This window comes from Pogoniulus pusillus, chromosome 15 (assembly GCF_015220805.1).
Source record: "Pogoniulus pusillus isolate bPogPus1 chromosome 15, bPogPus1.pri, whole genome shotgun sequence".
NCBI lineage: Eukaryota > Metazoa > Chordata > Aves > Piciformes > Lybiidae > Pogoniulus > Pogoniulus pusillus.
In genome coordinates this window covers 5252851-5270840 of record NC_087278.1, presented here as the reverse complement: position 1 = coordinate 5270840, position 17990 = coordinate 5252851, and the positions used below count along the sequence as shown (strand labels likewise).

The 17990-nt window shown below is 39.4% G+C and overlaps 1 protein-coding gene across 1 annotated transcript in view; it reads left to right on the top strand.

The window, feature by feature from the left end:
• The window catches only part of NUP205 (nucleoporin 205), a 58936-nt gene that overhangs the window by 18654 nt on the left and 22292 nt on the right, over positions 1–17990 (top strand). The window contains exons 11-25 of the mRNA XM_064155015.1: positions 1685–1835; positions 3251–3456; positions 5224–5406; positions 6554–6604; positions 7153–7362; positions 8144–8243; positions 9504–9641; positions 9893–10082; positions 11157–11277; positions 11766–11847; positions 12243–12407; positions 14717–14841; positions 15952–16066; positions 16997–17146; positions 17431–17505. Of these exons, the coding sequence (XP_064011085.1) occupies positions 1685–1835; positions 3251–3456; positions 5224–5406; positions 6554–6604; positions 7153–7362; positions 8144–8243; positions 9504–9641; positions 9893–10082; positions 11157–11277; positions 11766–11847; positions 12243–12407; positions 14717–14841; positions 15952–16066; positions 16997–17146; positions 17431–17505 (2062 nt within the window). The remainder of the gene's footprint in view (positions 1–1684; positions 1836–3250; positions 3457–5223; positions 5407–6553; positions 6605–7152; positions 7363–8143; positions 8244–9503; positions 9642–9892; positions 10083–11156; positions 11278–11765; positions 11848–12242; positions 12408–14716; positions 14842–15951; positions 16067–16996; positions 17147–17430; positions 17506–17990) is intronic.

Sequence of the window (17990 nt, the reverse complement as noted above, 5' to 3'; positions counted from 1 at the left end):
GGAGCAGGTGTTGATCTGTTGGAAGGTAGGAGAGCCCTGCAGAGGGACCTGGACAGGCTGGATGGGTGGGCAGAGGCCAATGAGATGAGATTTAACAAGGCCAAGTGCAGGGTTCTGCACTTTGGCCACAATAACCCCAAGCAGCGCTATAGGCTGGGGACTGAGTGGCTGGAGAGCAGCCAGGAGGAAAGGGACCTGGGGGTACTGATAGATAGTAAGCTGAAGATGAGCCAGCAGTGTGCCCAGGTGGCCAAGAGAGCCAATGGCATCCTGGCCTGCATCAGGAACAGTGTGGCCAGTAGGACAAGGGAGGTTATTCTTCCCCTGTACTCAGCACTGGTCAGGCCACACCTTGAGTACTGTGTCCAGTTCTGGGCCCCTCAATTCAAGAAAGATGTTGAGGTACTGGAACATGTCCAGAGAAGGGCAACGAAGCTGGTGAGGGGCCTGGAACACAAATCCTATGAGGAGAGGTTGAGAGAACTGGGCCTGTTTAGCCTGGAGAAGAGGAGGCTCAGGGGTGATCTTATTACTGTCTACAACTACCTGAAGGGACATTGTAGCCAGGTGGGGGATGGCCTCTTCTCCCAGGTAACCAGCAATAGAACAAGGGGACACAGTCTCAAGTTGTGCCAGGGTAGGTATAGGCTGGATGTTAGGAAGAAGTTTTTCACAGAGAGAGTGATTTCCCATTGGAATGGGCTGCCCAGGGAGGTGGTGGAGGCACCGTCCCTGGGGGTCTTCAAGAAAAGACTGGATGAGGCACTCAGTGCCATGGTCTAGTTGACTGGCTAGGGCTGGGTGATAGGTTGGACTGGATGATCTTTGAGGTCTCTTCCAACCTGGTTGATTCTATGATTCTATGATTCTATGAAAGAAACCTCTGAAAATCTGGTTTAGATCTGATTTTTTTGCAGTTGATAAATGAATTATGGTAATAGTGCTCTTGTGTTTTCTGTCTGACTTTATGGGCCTTTTTGGTACAGTTAAGAAGTTAAATTCCTTAATTATTAAAAAAAAAATAACTGTAGTTGATAGTAGTTTGGGGGAGGGTAAAAATCCATAAGAATATTGTAATTACCTAAGGCCCTGTGAGAGACAGAACCTAATATTGGAATGAGGAAACAATCTAAACAGATGTTCAAAAACTCTTTGGGTACCTGGGATGCTGTCAGCCTTCAGTGCTTCTTGAAGGACTGTACAACGTTAGGCAAAACCTAGTATGAAACAGATCAGGTATATCCCCAAACCTACTCAGAACACAGGCAACTGTGCCTGTTTGCAATCTGCAAACACCCTTAAATGGCCCTGGGAGGATTTGCAGTGTGTATGAGTTACTGTGCAGGGATCTAATGAGCATATTGAGTTCTTTCTCAGTATCACTTAACTACTCCTGTGAGATGTGTTAATACTGCTGTGCATTGTTTGTGAGCTGAAGTAAGAAATGGAGAGTTAGTTTACATTGCAGTAGCATGAATTATTTTCTGTTGTTTATTTCTTCCTTGAAACATGTTTTTCAACTTCAGGATAACTTAATAGGCCAGTCTAGGTGAGTCCATCCCTCTACACTTCCTACCTTGATAACGTTAGAATCTGGTTTTTGACTTTGGCTTCCTATTGTTTTCTTAAAACATTCAGATCTAAGTTTTATTTTTAAAGACTGTTTTTTTTTCATCTGTTCCAGGTTGTCTTGTCAAAATTTGTTAGGCAAATGGGAGATCTCCTTCCTTCCACAATTTACATCCCATACTTGAAAATGCTGCGAGGACTGGCTAGCGGGCCTCAGTGTGCTCATTACTGCTTCAGTTTGCTAAAAGTCAATGGCAGTAGTCATGGTAAGAAAAATGACACTTCAGCTCTTTATTGGCTCCTTTTTTTTCTTTAGAAAAATACATAGACTCAGGTGAATTGTGGCTTCATGCTTCTAAGATTTCATTATTAGAGCCAAAGTGAAATTGGAAAGAGAAAAAAAGGTGATTAAATGTCACAGTATCACAGTATCACCAAGGTTGGAAGAGACCTCACAGATCATCAAGTCCAACCCTTTACCACAGTGCCCAAGGCTAGACCATGGCACCAAGTGCCACATCCAACCTTGCCTTGAACTGCCCCAGGGACGACGACTCCACCACCTCCCCAGGCAGCCCATTCCAGTGCCTAATGACTCTCTCAGTGAAGAACTTTCTCCTCACCTCGAGCCGAAATTTCCCCTGGCGCAGCCTGAGGCTGTGTCCTCTTGTTCTGGAGCTGGCCACCTGAGAGAAGAGAGCAACCTCCTCCTGGCCACAACCACCCTTCAGGTAGTCTGAGCACCTTAGCAAATAATTCACATAAAGAAACAATATGTGATGTTTAAAAAAGCTGTGTCTTACCACCATCAAGAGATGCAGAATATCTATATTTCTTATTGTAAAATACAAAATGAGTAATGCCTTAAAGTAATTATTTATTGTAAGTAAATTTATATTTTTATATATATAAAATAATTATATATTGCAATTAATTTACATATAGTAAAATATTTACTGTAAAATAAATTATTGTAAATAATTGTCTTTCCTGAGCTGACATTTTTCAGAAGCACTTTGTTCTTTTAGAAGTTTTTGATACATGTAATATAGTAGAGCTTTCTCAAAGTAAGAGATGCAGCCAGCAACAGAACAAGGGGACACAGTCTCAAGTTGTGCCAGGGAAAGTGTAGGCTGGATGTTAGGAAGAAGTTCTTCACAGAGAGTGATTGGCATTGGAATGGGCTGCCCAGGGAGGTGGTGGAGTTGCCGTCCCTGGAGGTGTTGAAGCAAAGCCTGGATGAGGCACTTAGTGCCGTGGTCTGGTTGACTGGCTAGGGCTGGGTGCTAGGTTGTCCTGGATGATCTTGGAGGTCTCTTCCAACCTGGTTGATTCTGTGCTGATCAGGCCTGTGTTTTGTTAGTTTTGTATTGATCAAATCAGAAAAGCTCCTTTACTTTGAAGATAGAAATAGTACTGCAGCTGTTCTGAGTAAGAAAACGCAGAACTTGTACTGGCTTTTCATGCTAGCACCTTTCTGTCTCTGTTAAAACCAAAACCCCTCAACAACAGGAAAAAAACAAGCCTCAAACTAGAACCGCTGCTTTCAGTAAAAATGACTTTACTTTGAACTCCATTTTTCCTTCTAGATAAGAAAGTTTTCCTTTTGAATTTAGCTACCTTTCTTGCCACTCTGAAGGAGTAGAAAGAAAATCTTGACACCTGTTTGTCATTTTTCCAGTGGAAAACATTCAAGGAGCAGGTGGCAGCCCTGTCTCCTGGGAACATTTCTTCCACTCCTTGATGCTTTATCATGAGCACTTAAGGAAGGACTTACCAAGTGCAGACAGTGTCCAATATCGCCATCTGCCTCTCCGAGGGATCACTCAGAAGGAACAGGATGGATTAATTGCCTTTTTACAGCTGACCACTGTTATAGTAAATTGGGTAAGTAATCTTCTCTTTGGCTTTGTTCATAGATTGTTATTTCTTGCAAAATAACATCATTTAACTATGAAGGTCAGTTGGCCAAAAGTATGTAGGGCAAATTTGTTGTCATCTGATCAGTGAACTTCAAAAGCACGAGAAGCATCAGAAATAGCTGTTAGGACCAAACATGCAGCCTGTGTGAAGCAGAAAGAGATGATACCTTTTCCTGTGTTGCTGGCAGTACTGATTTTCTTGCTTTCCTGACACTTTGGTGCCACGGAGATGTCTTTTACAAGTGAGATATATTAAGAGGAAGCGATTACCTAGGAAGAAATTTCTTTGCATTCAGTTCTGAGTTTGAAAGGGGGGAAAAAACAGATGAATTTAAAAAGTAGAACTTAGGCAAGGAAACTGATCAACTGTGAAACTTAGGTCCTTAAAACAAGAGTTAAAAAGTGCCATGGATTGACTGGAACAAGGTTCCGAGAGAATAAAGCTGCAGTGCAGATTTTTGTGTTGTCAGTTGTCTGAGTAACTATGGATAGTGTTCATTCAGCTCTTCAATACCCACTGGACTCTGCAGCCTAAAAGTTCTGTGGTGTAGTGAGATACCTTTGGATTTGTTGACACAAGCACTAGACACACCCCTGCAAATGATCAGGCTTTCAAAAACTAATTCCTGATGATATTGATACTAGGTGTTCTTACATGAGCTTAACACTGGATGAGCATGGAGAAAAGGGAACTCTTAAACTAGTTTTTCCTGACATCATCATATTGCAACCTGGGAAGAAGTAAACTTGTTTCAAGGATGCAAAAAAATATTGTTAGATGAAACTAGGAGCTTGTTCCTCTCTAGTGGTTTGCTTCCAAGTGTCAAATGAACTTAAGCTAGTGATGACCCTGCTGTTAGACTTAAACAAATTGACAGAAGTTCCTAGCAAGTGTCCAGATGCAATTTCACATCGTAATAAAAATATTGATACAGTCCCCTTACTGTGCTTGAATCATAAAACTGTTTTGGTTGAAAGAGACTTGTAAGATTATTGAGTCTAACCATCAAACTAACACCACCATGGCCATTAATCCATGTCTCAGAGTGCCATGGCTACACATTTCTTGAACAGTTGAGGTATGGTGACTACACCTGTTTCAATGCCTCACCACTCTTTCAGTAAAAAAATGTTTCCTAATATCCAATCTAAACCTCCCCTGGCACAATTTGAGGGTATTTCTTCTCGTTCTATCATTTTATACTTGAGGGAAGAGAACCATCCCTCACCTCAGTGCAACCTCCTTTTAGGGAGTTACAGAGGTCTCCTCTCAGCCTCCTCTGAGCCAAACAATCTCAGTTGCCTCAGATGCTCCTCATAAACCTTGTTCTCTAGAGCCTTCACCAGCTGCTTTGTTGCTCTTCTCTGGACACACTGCAGCACCTCAGTGTCCTTCTTGCAGTGAGCTTTCTTTCTACTGTCTAAGTACTTAAACTTAGACACATTCATGGAATTAGTCTTAACTAATTAAAAGGTTAAAAAATGGGTTGTTAAGCTTCTGCACATCATTTTTCTCTATGGATAGGCACAATTTTAGTACTTAGTATTAAATAGGCATTTTTGGTTAATTAAAATAGTTTGCTTTGAAATGTTCTGCCATTCTTTGGATGGTTTGTGTACCTTCAGGTGTGAAGCAGAGTTGTTGATACCGAACTGTTAACTGGAGTTTGTAAGACTTGAATAACCTTCAAAGAAATAACCTGCAATTCTGTTTTCTGTTGGAACTCTGCAGAGTGAGAACGCTCGCTTGGCTCTCTGTGAGCACCCTCAGTGGACACCAGTAGTGGTTATTCTGGGACTTCTGCAGTGCAGCATTCCTCCTGTTTTGAAAGCAGAGCTATTAGAAACCCTTAATGGTTTTGGAAAATCTCCTGAAATAGCTGCATCACTCTGGCAATCCCTGGAATATACACAGGTATTTTAGGGGGTTTTGGTGCTTAGAAATACAACATCCCAATTTATTGCAATTGTCAGTGTATTTCAAAATGGTGTTGCATTTCCTCTTGAATTTTCTTCTTCTTGTTGCTAAATGGATTTTTTTTCCTCACTTAGTTAATACAACTTTTACTGGAAAACAAATTTGCAAATGACAAAATGTTTTCATTCTTCAGAGATCTCATTATTTCTGCTTCTTTTATGTAAATACAGGTTTCCTAACACACAGCCTTGTGTGTTCAATCTGTTTTCTCCTCTGTATATTCCTTACATTTTCTGCAGGTTTCTGTTTGGCAGTTTTGTTCCTTAGTATTTTTCCAGTGTGAATGATATGCATAGAAGAGACTGGCTAAAAAGCTCCACTTGTAGACATTCCATTTTTAGAGGATGTTGATTGTAATTTACAGGATATTATTGCAGACTTTCATGTGTGTCAGACAGGTGTTGAAAGCCCTACCTTTAAAAAAAGTGAAGTCACAGCAGGAGGAAAAAAAAGAGAAAAGTTTTAAATATGAATCCTAATGAGGATGAATATCGAAAGAATGCTCTCAGTATTGTTAATACAAAAAAAAACATAATGGGATGAGCTCATGGCATGTATTCTGGTTCAAACTACTGGCAGATCTATTTAGAAGAGCTTGAGGCCTTTGAACTGCAACTCCTGGTTTTTGTTAATTGCCAATAATTACCTTGACAAAAATGACATCTTGTAGTACACTAAATGCTCACCGTCTTAGCTTCCTAACTTATATTATTCCTTAAACTCTACTTAAGAGACAAGGGAAACCTCTTTTCTTCAGCCAATACAAGACAAAAATCACAAATGTAAAAGAGTTTCTGTTCTTTGTTTCTTTTAACAGTAAGATGATGCAGATCTCTAAGGAGGTAAAGCTAGAAGCATACAAATGTACAACACATAGTCCAGCCTTTAAGAGGATTTAGGAAGCATATTCTTACAGTTAAAACATGATGATTACCTTTTTATTCCTGACAGAATTGATGAGTGGTTGGACCTGATGATCTCAAAGATCTTTTCCAACCTACACAATTTCACAATTCTGTGGAGATGCACTTTTATTGTGTGAATTGTATTGTTTGCCTATTTAATTTCTATTTCTTTGTTGCAGATACTACAAACTGTAAGAAGTCCAGGCCAGAGACAAGCAATTGGTATTGAGGTAAGGGTATCTTTGCACCTAGGCAGCCTCTCTGGCTTTTGAGTTCAGGAAACACTTGTAGATGCTACATGTTGCAGAAGCTACATCTGCAGCCACATCTCTTCAAACCTGTAGCATTCCATGGAGTGCAGAACCTGACACTTGAATGGTTTGGGTTGGGAATGACTTTAGAGATCATCTAGTTCCAACGCCCTCTGCCATGTGCAGGGATATCTTCAATTAGACCAGGTTGCTCAAGGCCTCATCCAGTGTGGCCTTGAACATCTCCAGAGAGGGGGCTGTGGAGTCTTCTCTGGAGACTTTCAAAACCTGCCTGGATACATTCCTGTGCAGACTACCCTAAGTGATCCTGTTTTTTTCAGGGGGGTTGGACTTGGTAATCTCTGGAGGTCCCTTCCAGCCTCTAACATTCTCTGATTCCATGACCTCCTTGAGCAACCTGTAAATTAATTCACAGGTGATGTTCTCCTATTAGTTATTCTCATATTTTAATTCCTACTTCAAAGTCTTTTTATTTTCCCTTTTGTTTTTGCTGTCTCCTTGGGAAGGTTGAACTCAATGAGATTGAGTCCCGATGTGAGGAGTACCCTTTGACCCGGTCCTTCTGTCGACTCATCAGCACGCTGGTGGAGAGTTCCTTCCCCTCCAACCTGGGAGCAGGCCTCCGGCCACCTGGCTTTGATCCCTATCTGCAGTTCCTGAGGGATGCTGTGTTCCTGCGATTCCGCACCAGAGCTTACCGGAGAGCTGCTGAAAAAGTAATGCTTCTTTGTAAGCTATGGGCTTTAGATAGTTAAAATGATTTGGCACTGCTGATGGGGCTTAGAGGATGTGTTTGCAATGCTGTGCAGGTCTGATGCAGCAGAGGTAACCTGCCGTTCATTGTGTTTTGGTTCTGTAAATGGGTGATTTTTCAGCTCCTGGGTGATCAGGATCTATGAACAACTTCTAAGGAGCCTCTGTAAAAGTATCTTTCTGAACAATAGGAGGAAATTTATGTTATTGCTGACTTTCAGTTTACTCTATGGTATTCTGAACTCTACCACAGAGCTAATGACTTCTGAACATCGCGTGCTGAAATCTACAAGTCTACAAGGATCTATTTGTCCTTTTCCTCATTGTTACTCCAGAGAGTATTTCTGACTTGCTGAATCAGGGAATTGGATTTTCTTTGTGATCCTTCTGAATGAAAGTGCACATTAAACTATCCTGGAAGCTATTAATGATCTGTTACTAGCTATATACCTATTAAAGACTCTTTTATTGCTTCTAGTTTCAATATACTAATGCATATTGTATAATGGAGCCTAAAATAGGCAATAAGACTTAGTGTTCCATTTTACTTCAGAAAGAGAGCTTGGCCCTTTGAAGTGTTTGACATGATGAATTGTAAGCATAGTTGGATAGTATTTCAGAGTTAGTCTTGCCATCTCCTGATCCATCAGAACCTGATGTTATTCTTTGTCATCCTGTTTTTTTGGTGCAGTATCAATCATATTCTATGTGTGACATTTTTCATGTTGTGATTTTTCTATACAGTGGGAAGTAGCAGAGGTAGTTCTGGAAGTGTTCTACAAATTGCTGCGGGACTACGAACCTCAGCTTGAAGACTTTGTGGACCAATATGTGGAGTTACAAGGTGAGCTTCTTCACTGATTCACTAACAGAATTGTGACTTGTTTTATTCTCTCTTAATCTTGTGATTTTAATATTGCAAATGGTGGAAAGCTACTTAGGAAGTGTTCACAAAATGTCCATGTACTTTGGGGAGCTGCAGTAGGAGTGGAATTGTGACCTGAAGACATTTAATTATGGACAGCTGGTCTTTAAAAGGCCAAAGTTGCTTCACTACAGGAAATTTAAGGCTTGTTTGGACTTCTTAGCATTGAATGCCAGCCTGGTACCTGTGGATTTGCTTGAAGCAGGAGAGATCTGCAAGAACCACTTCTCGGGTGAACAACAACTTTAAGACATCTGTTCAGTGAGGTCACTTCAGTCCTGTGTTCCCTGTACTTCTTAAACAGTTCATTGCTGCTTAGCTGACTTGGGGCATTCCTGCCTTCAGCTAGTCCTTCAGCTGTATGATAATTTGTGGCTTCTATTATATATTGCAGTTAAAACTGATCTCTTTGACTAGCTCCATTTCTTGAACTGATCAGTGTGTGGCTCCATGGTGGCATGGCACAACTTGGCGTGTGGGGGAGGCGACACAGACACAGAATGAATGGAAGCAGAAAGGGCTTGTTTAAGCTGATGTCAAAAGAAATTGCACCCTCATTCTCACTTGCCTATTAAAAAAAGATTCTTGCTGCTTTCCTGCTTTTATCCACCATGTTTTTTCTGGGAGACTAGATAAGTCAGAAACGTTTGTCTTGACTTTTCTCTTTGTTTTATGAGAGCCTTGGAGTTTTAGGCTAGTAATTTCATTTTTTTATGCATTGTTGCAACAGACATGCAGGTGTCCATAGACTGATTCATTGGACTTTCTCAGCTTTGATTTCTGGAAATGCTTTTTCCCTCATCCAGACTACAACAGATGCAAACTTTTCCCACTTTTCAGTATTGTAGAACCATTTCATGTACTGCATACGTGGTATAAATTCCTAGCGTTGATTTGAATCCAAGGTCAGATCTACTTGGGGAAAATCTTAACTAGTCACAATGAAAATTGATCTGCTAGATATTAAAAAGTAATGGTTATTGCCACGACTGCTCTTCCCAAATGTCTGGCTTAAATGTAAAGGAGACCTCTGAACACTTCGTATGCAGTGTGTTTCTTCTCTTTAGATGTTGCTTACAGCAGGGACTGTAGGTTTTGTTGCTCAGGCTAACTTAAGTAATGTAAATATTTTCTACTACATGCTAAGTTCTTTTTCTGTTTTGTTTTCCCTCTCTTTAGGGGAAGAAATAATAGCATATAAACCACCAGGATTCAATTTGATGTATCATTTACTGAATGAATCCCCAATGCTGGAACTGTCGCTTAGTTTGCTAGAAGAAGGGGTTAAGCAGCTTGATACTTACGCTCCTTTTCCTGGTATGTGCCTAGAATTGATTTTTCATGTGGAGTTCAAATGCATACTAAGTAGGATTTAAAGCTGACATTGCATATCTTCAACTTGATGTTGCTGCTTTTATGTATAAAAATTGTTTGGAGGGGGAATTTTGCTAGTAGTAAACAACTGCCAAGTACTTTCTTGGCTTGAGGCTTGAGTGAGGTTTATGAATGTAGTCTGTTTAACTGCTCCTTTGTTTTTCTTATGGTTCTTTGTTGTTTGTGCACCACAGGGAAGAAGCATTTAGAGAAAGCTGTGCAGCATTGCCTTGCACTTCTAAACTTAACCCTACAGAAAGAGAATCTTTTTATGGATCTGTTGCGTGAGAGCCACCTTTCCCTAATTGTCACACCACTGGAGCAGCTGCTTCAAGGAATCAATCCTCGCACTAAAAAGGCAGATCATGTGGTGAATATTGCTAGGTGTGTGCAAAGAATTGATGAGGGAGGGGCTTTGGAGGCACAAAAGTGTTTGAGTCTTGATCCTTTCATTAGTTTTATTAGCCAGTGCTTCTCTTTCCACTTCGAGCTTCTGTTTTTAGTGGGGGGGTGGTGTCATCACAGCTGGTGTGATCTGTGTATTGTCTCATGCAAGACTAAGATCTGCATTTATAGTTTTCTTTCTCATTTTTTTCCCTCATGGTTTCTTCATTGCCTTATGTGCACTGATTACTTTGGATATAATTTTCAGTTTATGACAACCAAAATCTAGGGCAGAGTGGGAGAGCAGAACTTCACTTGGTGGCTATTTGCCACTGAAACATTTTGCAGTGTTGTCCATTAGTTGCTCTGTTAAAAGTATCAGGCCAGTAGTCTGAAATTCCATTTCAAATGTGAATCTTAAGAATTTCCTTTTCCCACTGACCTCTTTTGTTACTGTTTGGTCTTACAATAATTCCACAAACAAACCAACAATGAGTAGTACAATAGAGTGCATAAAAAGAGTAATGGTATTCTGACATGGAATGCACTTAAAAAATGAACTTCTCCTATAAATGTGGTTTTGTCTTTCATTTATATTGTTTTCCTCACATAACAATAGTCAACAAATAGGTTTTGAAAGCATGCCTTTTAAGATGCTTTTAATGATTTTTCCCCCCTCACCTGTTTTGTGTACATGCAGTAGTTGATTTTAGCTAGTTTTGATCTTCAGTGACACTCATTTCTGCATGATCTGAAGGTATTTTCTCTGTTTATGTGAGCCTGTGACAAGTTGTTTTAACTTATCTTGCTGTGTTTGAGGTAGATTATGGATAAAAAAGTGTGGTAGTAATTCCAGCAGAGATGATTGTCCTTACTCAGCCTGCTGCCCTGATTTTGATGGAGGAGTGTTAAGTGTTTCACATGGAGTGAAATTTTGTTTGTAGCTTTGCTGTCTTGTGTGGTTTGATTTGTAAATGTTTTAGTTCTAAATCTTGTTTAATTTCTTATCTATGCAGTACCATCTTCAAATGGTAAATTTCTCCCCAATTTCATTACAATCTTGTATTTTTCAAGGTATCTTTATCATGGAAACAGCAATCCTGAACTGGCTTTTGAGAGTGCCAAGATCTTGTGCTGTATTTCTTGTAATTCTAACATCCAGATAAAGCTAGTTGGTGATTTCACACATGATCAGGTAAATGCAAGTTTCATTGGTCTTGAAAGAGAAATTAGTGGAAAAGTACTTGTGCTCCATAATGTTGCTTAAAGGGATAGGTTTCTGGATCAAGTACATCAAAACTGTATTTTGTTTTCTGTCTACCCATCTCTGAAATCTTTTACTATGGCATTGGGAAAAACCACTACTTCATTAATTGAAAAAACAAATGTCTGCAAGAAGGAAAAGGATGAAAATCTTTGAGATATTGAAACTTTCTTGACTTCGTAGTCTTCAACCTGTGAGGATAATTTAGCCTATGTAACAACAGTAGATTTCTTTTTCTCCTTTCAATGGCTAGTAGCTAACCTATGGGCTTAGAGCAGCTACAACTGCTGCTTATTAGCTAGGTTATACCGGTTTTGTTTAGAACTTCTGTCAGCTTAGTTGGAGGGAATTATGAAAGGTACTGTTTTTTCATACTTTTACAGTCCTCTTAATTTCCATCCTTCCTTTGCTGAATACAGAGTGTTAGCCAGAAGCTGATGGCTGGCTTTGTGGAATGTTTGGACAATGAAGATGCAGAAGAATTGATTAATCCAGATGAAGGTATGGAAAAGATTTCTTTAATATGGCTTGTACTGTTGTCTTTTATGCAGAATGAAATTAAAGAGATTAAAAGTGGTTTTAAGTCAAAATAAAACTCTTTTCCTTATGTTGTTTTCTGTAATACTGGACATTTAACACAGTGAAAATGACCTATATCTTGTTAAGGTATGCCCACAGTGTGATAATCCAGCTACAAATTGAGTCTGTTTTTAGAAGACAAGTATTTAACATTGATCTGGCTGTATTATTTAGTGATCTATCAACAGTAAGGTGAAAATTTGACCTTCTACCTCTGTCTACTAATGCAAGTTGATGCCTTAGCTTTCTTGCATTTAACTTGAAGGCTAATTCCATTAAATTAATTTTTTCATTATTCTTGTCTTTTTTTAATCAAGAGCTGGAGCCTGAAAAGAAGCAGGCTCGAATCCACCATGAAACAAGGATCCATATTCTGAATCTTCTTATCACCTCTCTTGAGTGTAGTCCTCCAAGCCTTGCTTTGTATCTTTTGGGGTTTGAGCTAAAGAAACCTGTCAGCACCACGAATCTGCAAGATCCAGGTATGTGGAGGAAAAGCTGATTTGGCATTTAATCAGTTCTGTTACCAACACTGAGAATATTTAATAGTCAATTAGTGGAGAAGCATCTCCTCAAAAGCCAAGTGAAAAGATTTGTTGATACTCAAATGCAGCATTTAAATGGCTTCAACCTGTCTTTAAGGTGGAAACTGAAGCAGAGTTAGAATTAGAATTCTGGAGGGAAATTATCATTTAGAAGGGAAACATTAATTTTTATTGTATTTTATGCAGCATGGTTGTGTCCACAGGCCAAAGGAGTGGATTTGATGGTCCAGGAAGTACCTGGATAACATGGCAATCTATCTGAACTCATTCTACTACATATTTACTATCCTGTTCCTTCTCAAATCAATTATAAGAAAAAAAAAACAGTTTTATTGTGTTCAAAAAAAGCCTGGATGAGGCACTTGGTGCCATGGTCTAGTTGATTGGACAGGGCTGGGTGGTAGGTTGGACTGGATGATCTTAGAGGTCTCTTCCAACCTGGTTGATTCTCTGATTCTATATTGTAGAAGATAACCTTTTAGAATATGTGGGGCTTCATTCTATTGCTAAGTATATTACTATATTGCCAATATATTGATATACTTATTCATACATAGAATATATGAGAACATGAACTTCAAAGCAACAGGAGTGACATTTCTGGTGTTTCTTGAATTGGTGAAGAAACCACCAATGAGTCTGTGTTAGTATGTGTCTCATTTGCCTCCTCAGTTTCTAACTTATATTCACTATGGACAGACACTGATAAACTTGAGCAAGTTCAGCATACATGGTCGGGGGATAGAGCTCTCTGTCTGTGAGAAGCTGCTGAAGGAATGGGATTTCTCCAGCATTAAGGATAGAAGGCTTTTGGGGGACTTAATAGCAGTCTTCAGATACCTACAAAGAGATTCGTGAGACGATGAAGCCAGGCTTCTAAGAGTTGTGTGGCAGGAAGATGAGAAGCAAGCATAAACTGCAACAAGAGGAGTACCAGCTGGATATAGGAGAAAGGTTTTCACCATGCAGGTAGTAAAGCAGTAGAGTTGGTTGACCACAGAGGTCATATAGTCATGCTTGGAAGTTTTCACGACCCAGCTTTACAGTGCCATGAGTAATCAGTCTGATAGGATAACTGAGTAAGTAATTGGATGTTGAGACATTCTGGATTCCCTTCCAATCTGAAGTATGAAATTCAATCTCAGCTCTTTTAAAGGACGCTTTGTACACATGTGTTTGAACAAGCATTTGTTTTTACTTGCTTAGAAAAGTGTTAGTTATGAAATATTTCATTATTCTTAGGTTTACATTGCTGTGGTCCAGCAGTTTTAAATCCTTCAGTGTTTTAAATGAAAGCATTTGAATTGTATGTGGAGAAAGAAAATGTCTTCAAGTTGATATATCAAAAAGATGACAAAAAGAGTTGCCAATGTAGTTTTTTTTTTTTCATCTGCAAAGTAGTTTACAATTGCAGATCTTGTGTTGGATACTTGGAAATTCCATAGTTAAACACTACAGATAACTGAACTGCACCCATACAATTTTAGTGGGTACCATATGTTAGGTAAGTGATTTCAGACTTTATCTCAGAGCCATGAGAGAGCCTCGCACACCTCTTTGAATTATCCCATTAATAATGTGAAGAAGTAATGACCATAAGCTGTTTGCTTTGAGGTAATAATTTCCTACTATGGCATAAATTAGACAGAAAAGATGATTTCCCCTGCAAGAACTGTTGTTATTGATGTCTTTACTGCTTCAAGACATCTTTCTGGCTTGATTAAAGTATTGGCTAAAGGAAGAATGCAAAAATACAGGATTTTGACTTCAGTAATAAAATCTCCTCCTCGTTCCCCTTGGTTGCAGTGTCAAGAGCCTTGAGGAGCATTAGTCATAAAATGGCAATAACTGTAAAATAAAAACATAAATTTAAAGGTCTTTGAAAATTCAATTTAAGAATTCAAATTTTTATGTGGTTCATGCAGAATATTAAGTTCAAGCCCTCTGTTTTTTTTCTTACAGAGCCAAAAATTCTTAAATACTTTCTGATTGCATAATTTGTCCTTAAATTTGTACATCTCAAAAGCCCACAGACTAACTATAAATGATTTCATTAGATTATTGCTGATTCTTTTATTTTAATTAACAGAGAATCAACTTTGCCAGATACTTTTGCTGTAGCTCCGTGGAGCAGTGTGGTGCAGCACAAAGCATCTCAGCAATTTAATTTCCCTAATCCTGTGTTCTAACCTATATTTGCTGTGGAGGCATTAAGAATGTAAAGAAAAGAATTTTTGTGTTTTAAGGTGTCTTGGGTTGCCCACGGACTTGCCTTCATGCTATCTTGAACATATTGGAGAAGGGTACTGAAACAAGGAATGGACCTACAGCAGTTCAGGAATCTCCTCATCTTGCAGAACTCTGCTACCAGGTATTCAGCCTATTTTTCTGTTGTCATCCACTGAAAGTAGGGTCTCAATAAACTGAGCACTTTCTAGGTTCATTCAACCTGGCTATAGGTTCATTTTTTAAATGCATCTGTCAGGTTTTTGTACACATTTGAATTGTTTCTGGGTAGTCAAAGGTTTACCTTGTAGCAAACCAGAAAAGAAAGAGTCTGCACTGGTGTCAGAACTTGAAACTAGGATAGAAAGCTAACGTTCTGAATATTTTTTTTTTGTTAGTCTTTGAATTTGTTGTGACCAAAAACAGATGGATGTGTGATGGAGCAAAGCTGGAGGTGGATAGATTCAAACTGGATGTGAGGAGGAAGTTCTTCACTATGAGAGTGATGAGACCCTGGAATGGGTTTCCCAGGGAGGTGGTTAAGGCCCCATCCCTGGAGGTGTTTAAGGCCAGGCTGGATGAGGCTCTGGCCAGCCTGATATATGCTAGGGTGTCCCTGCCCATGTCAGAGGGTTTGGAACTAGATGATCCTTGTGGTCCCTTCCAACCCTGACTGATTCTATGATTCTATGCCTTTTAATTTCAATTTTAGAACTGTAGTTTGCTAGGAAGTAAAGAAAACAAGTAATCCTAAATCAGTCAGTGAAATTGTCTTCTTTATTCTCTAGCAGTGACAAAATGTATAGCTGAGGGGATGAGATGGGAAGGAAAGGTGAATGAGGCACATGGGCAAATTATCTGATGTTTGGCTCTAAATGATGTGTTAATATGATTACACACAGGTTAAAATCTTGTGGAATCTAGATAGGGTTGCAAATATTAAAAGTCAAAGAGTCTGTACTGTAGAAAAGAAAGAAAAATAAACTACATTTCCTGTCTTGGTGAAGAAGACACTTCACAGGGAGCTGAACAAATAGAAAAGATCATATTGTATTGTGAGCAAATCGCCATTGGAATCATCCACATGCTGTTAGTCTTCTAGTGTCATAATTCAGTGTCTGTTATGAGGTGCTCAGCTTTGGAGTAAGCTGATGGAAAACTTACTGTAGATGCAGACAATATTGTGCAACTTTTGATTTGGTGGTTGGTTTGCTTTTAAAACAACTTGCATAAATCTACTGGTTTTGATTGTCAGGTCATCTATCAGTTGTGTGCATGCTCTGACACATCAGGTCCAACTATGAGGTATCTGAGGACCAGTCAGGATTTCTTGTTCACCCAACTGCAGTATTTACCGTTTTCCATCAAAGGTAATTTTAATGCTGAGATATGATTGTGCATGCTTAAAATTCAGTGAGACTTTTACCTCCTGAAGAATTGTAGAAAAAAGCCTAGGTAACATTATTAAATTGAATTAATTATTGCCTCTGATAACCTTCTAATCCTGCAAAGACTGAACTCTGCCTGTTTAAGAAGTGCATATCATTACAGATTGCATTGGATCGGAAAGGAACCTCAGAAGTCATCTTTCTCAATCCCCCCTACAGTGAGCGGGGAACTGCTGCTGAGCTTCTATAAAAGTGTTAGCTTTGGCATGCCTTGGCTTTCCAGAGCTAAATCTTAATCTATGTTTTAATTATCATTGTAGTTTTGTTTATGCTACAAGAAAAAAATGGGTTGTTTTTGAGAAGTAAGGGAGATTGACATGAGGTGGGCTTTGATCTCTTCTCCCAAGTAACTAGTGATAGAACAAGAGGCAATGGCCTCAAGGTGCAGCAGGGGAGGTTTAGGTTGGATATTGGAGGAAAAAAAATTCTCTGAAAAGATTGTCAGGTGTTGGAATAGGCTGCCCAGGGAGGTGGTTGAGTCCTTGCATATGTTTAAAAGCTATGTAGCTGTGGTGCAGTTAGGGCTTTTGGGCTGATGATTGGAACTTGAATGTATTTTCCATCTGTGATGGTTTGGGAGTTACCCACCCCTCTTAAGAAAATCACCCAGACTGGACTCAGTGGAGATGGAAATTGGAATAATAAAGCTATATTTACAGCTTAGCACAATATACAAGCCGATATTTACAATATATACAGCTATATACAGACATATACAAGTTTAAAAGTTATATAGAAACACAGCAGCCCTCCCAGAAACCAGAGCTTTCTCAAATGAAAAAAAAAGCTTTCCTGAAAGTAAATAATACTGTTTGTGTTCAATTCTATAATTGTTTCCTTCTCTTGGCTCAGAACATGAGATTTCCACACTGAACCAAATGTCCTGGCTGATGAAGACTGCAGCTATCGAGATGCGAGTGACCTCGCTGAACCGCCAGCGCTCCCACACGCAGCGACTGCTGCACCTGTTGCTTGATGACATGCCTGTGAAGCCATACTTGGGTAAGAGCAATTCGTTGTGAGGCTGAATGAGCTTCAGTAAGTGGAAATATGAGAGACTTGGAATTTATTTTCTTCATGAGCTTCTGACAGTTAATTTGTGATACCGGGTTCGGAAGTGCCACTGGAGAGATGGGAAGAAAGTTGATCAGGTGGCCAAGAAGGCCAACAGTGTCCTGGCTTGTATCAGCTATAGTGTGGCTAGCAGGAGTAGGGAAGGTGGCATTTTTTCACTCCAATTACTTATTTATTTTTGAAAGGTATTTATTATGCTTTCTTACCTTCAGCTGATGGTGAAGGAGGGATGGAAGATGAAAGTCGATCAGTCAGTGGGTTTCTCCACTTTGACACTGCTTCAAAAGGTAGGCATTGTGGCTGTTGATTATTTCTCAGTAAAGTTTTTTTAATGCTTAATGAGAGGGTTTGCTGTCTCTAGGAAGGACACTTTGAAAGTGAAAATAATAGGCTTTCTAAACAGCAGCAGTACATGGAACAGTTTTATTTGATGTGTGTGTATGTCAGATTGGTTTTAGAATCTTGGCATATGTGCTTGGAGTGAGTGGAAAGTACCTGACTGAAAAGGACACTAGAAGTATGTGTTTAAGTATCTGTGGAAGGGCAGCATGGGACAGTGGCAGTCTATAAAATTTACTACTAACAGTAAAAACAGTGAGACTTGATAAGGCTGAGCATATTTGCATTTTAATGGCCAAGAGTTTAAAACCCAAGTAACTTGAAGTTCCTTACAATGTTTAAAACAAAAGCCTGCCTGACTCTCATTAAAAACCAGCCTGCTTTTATTTAGGAGAGAAAATTAGACTCTTGTAAATATTGGAATACATGCATA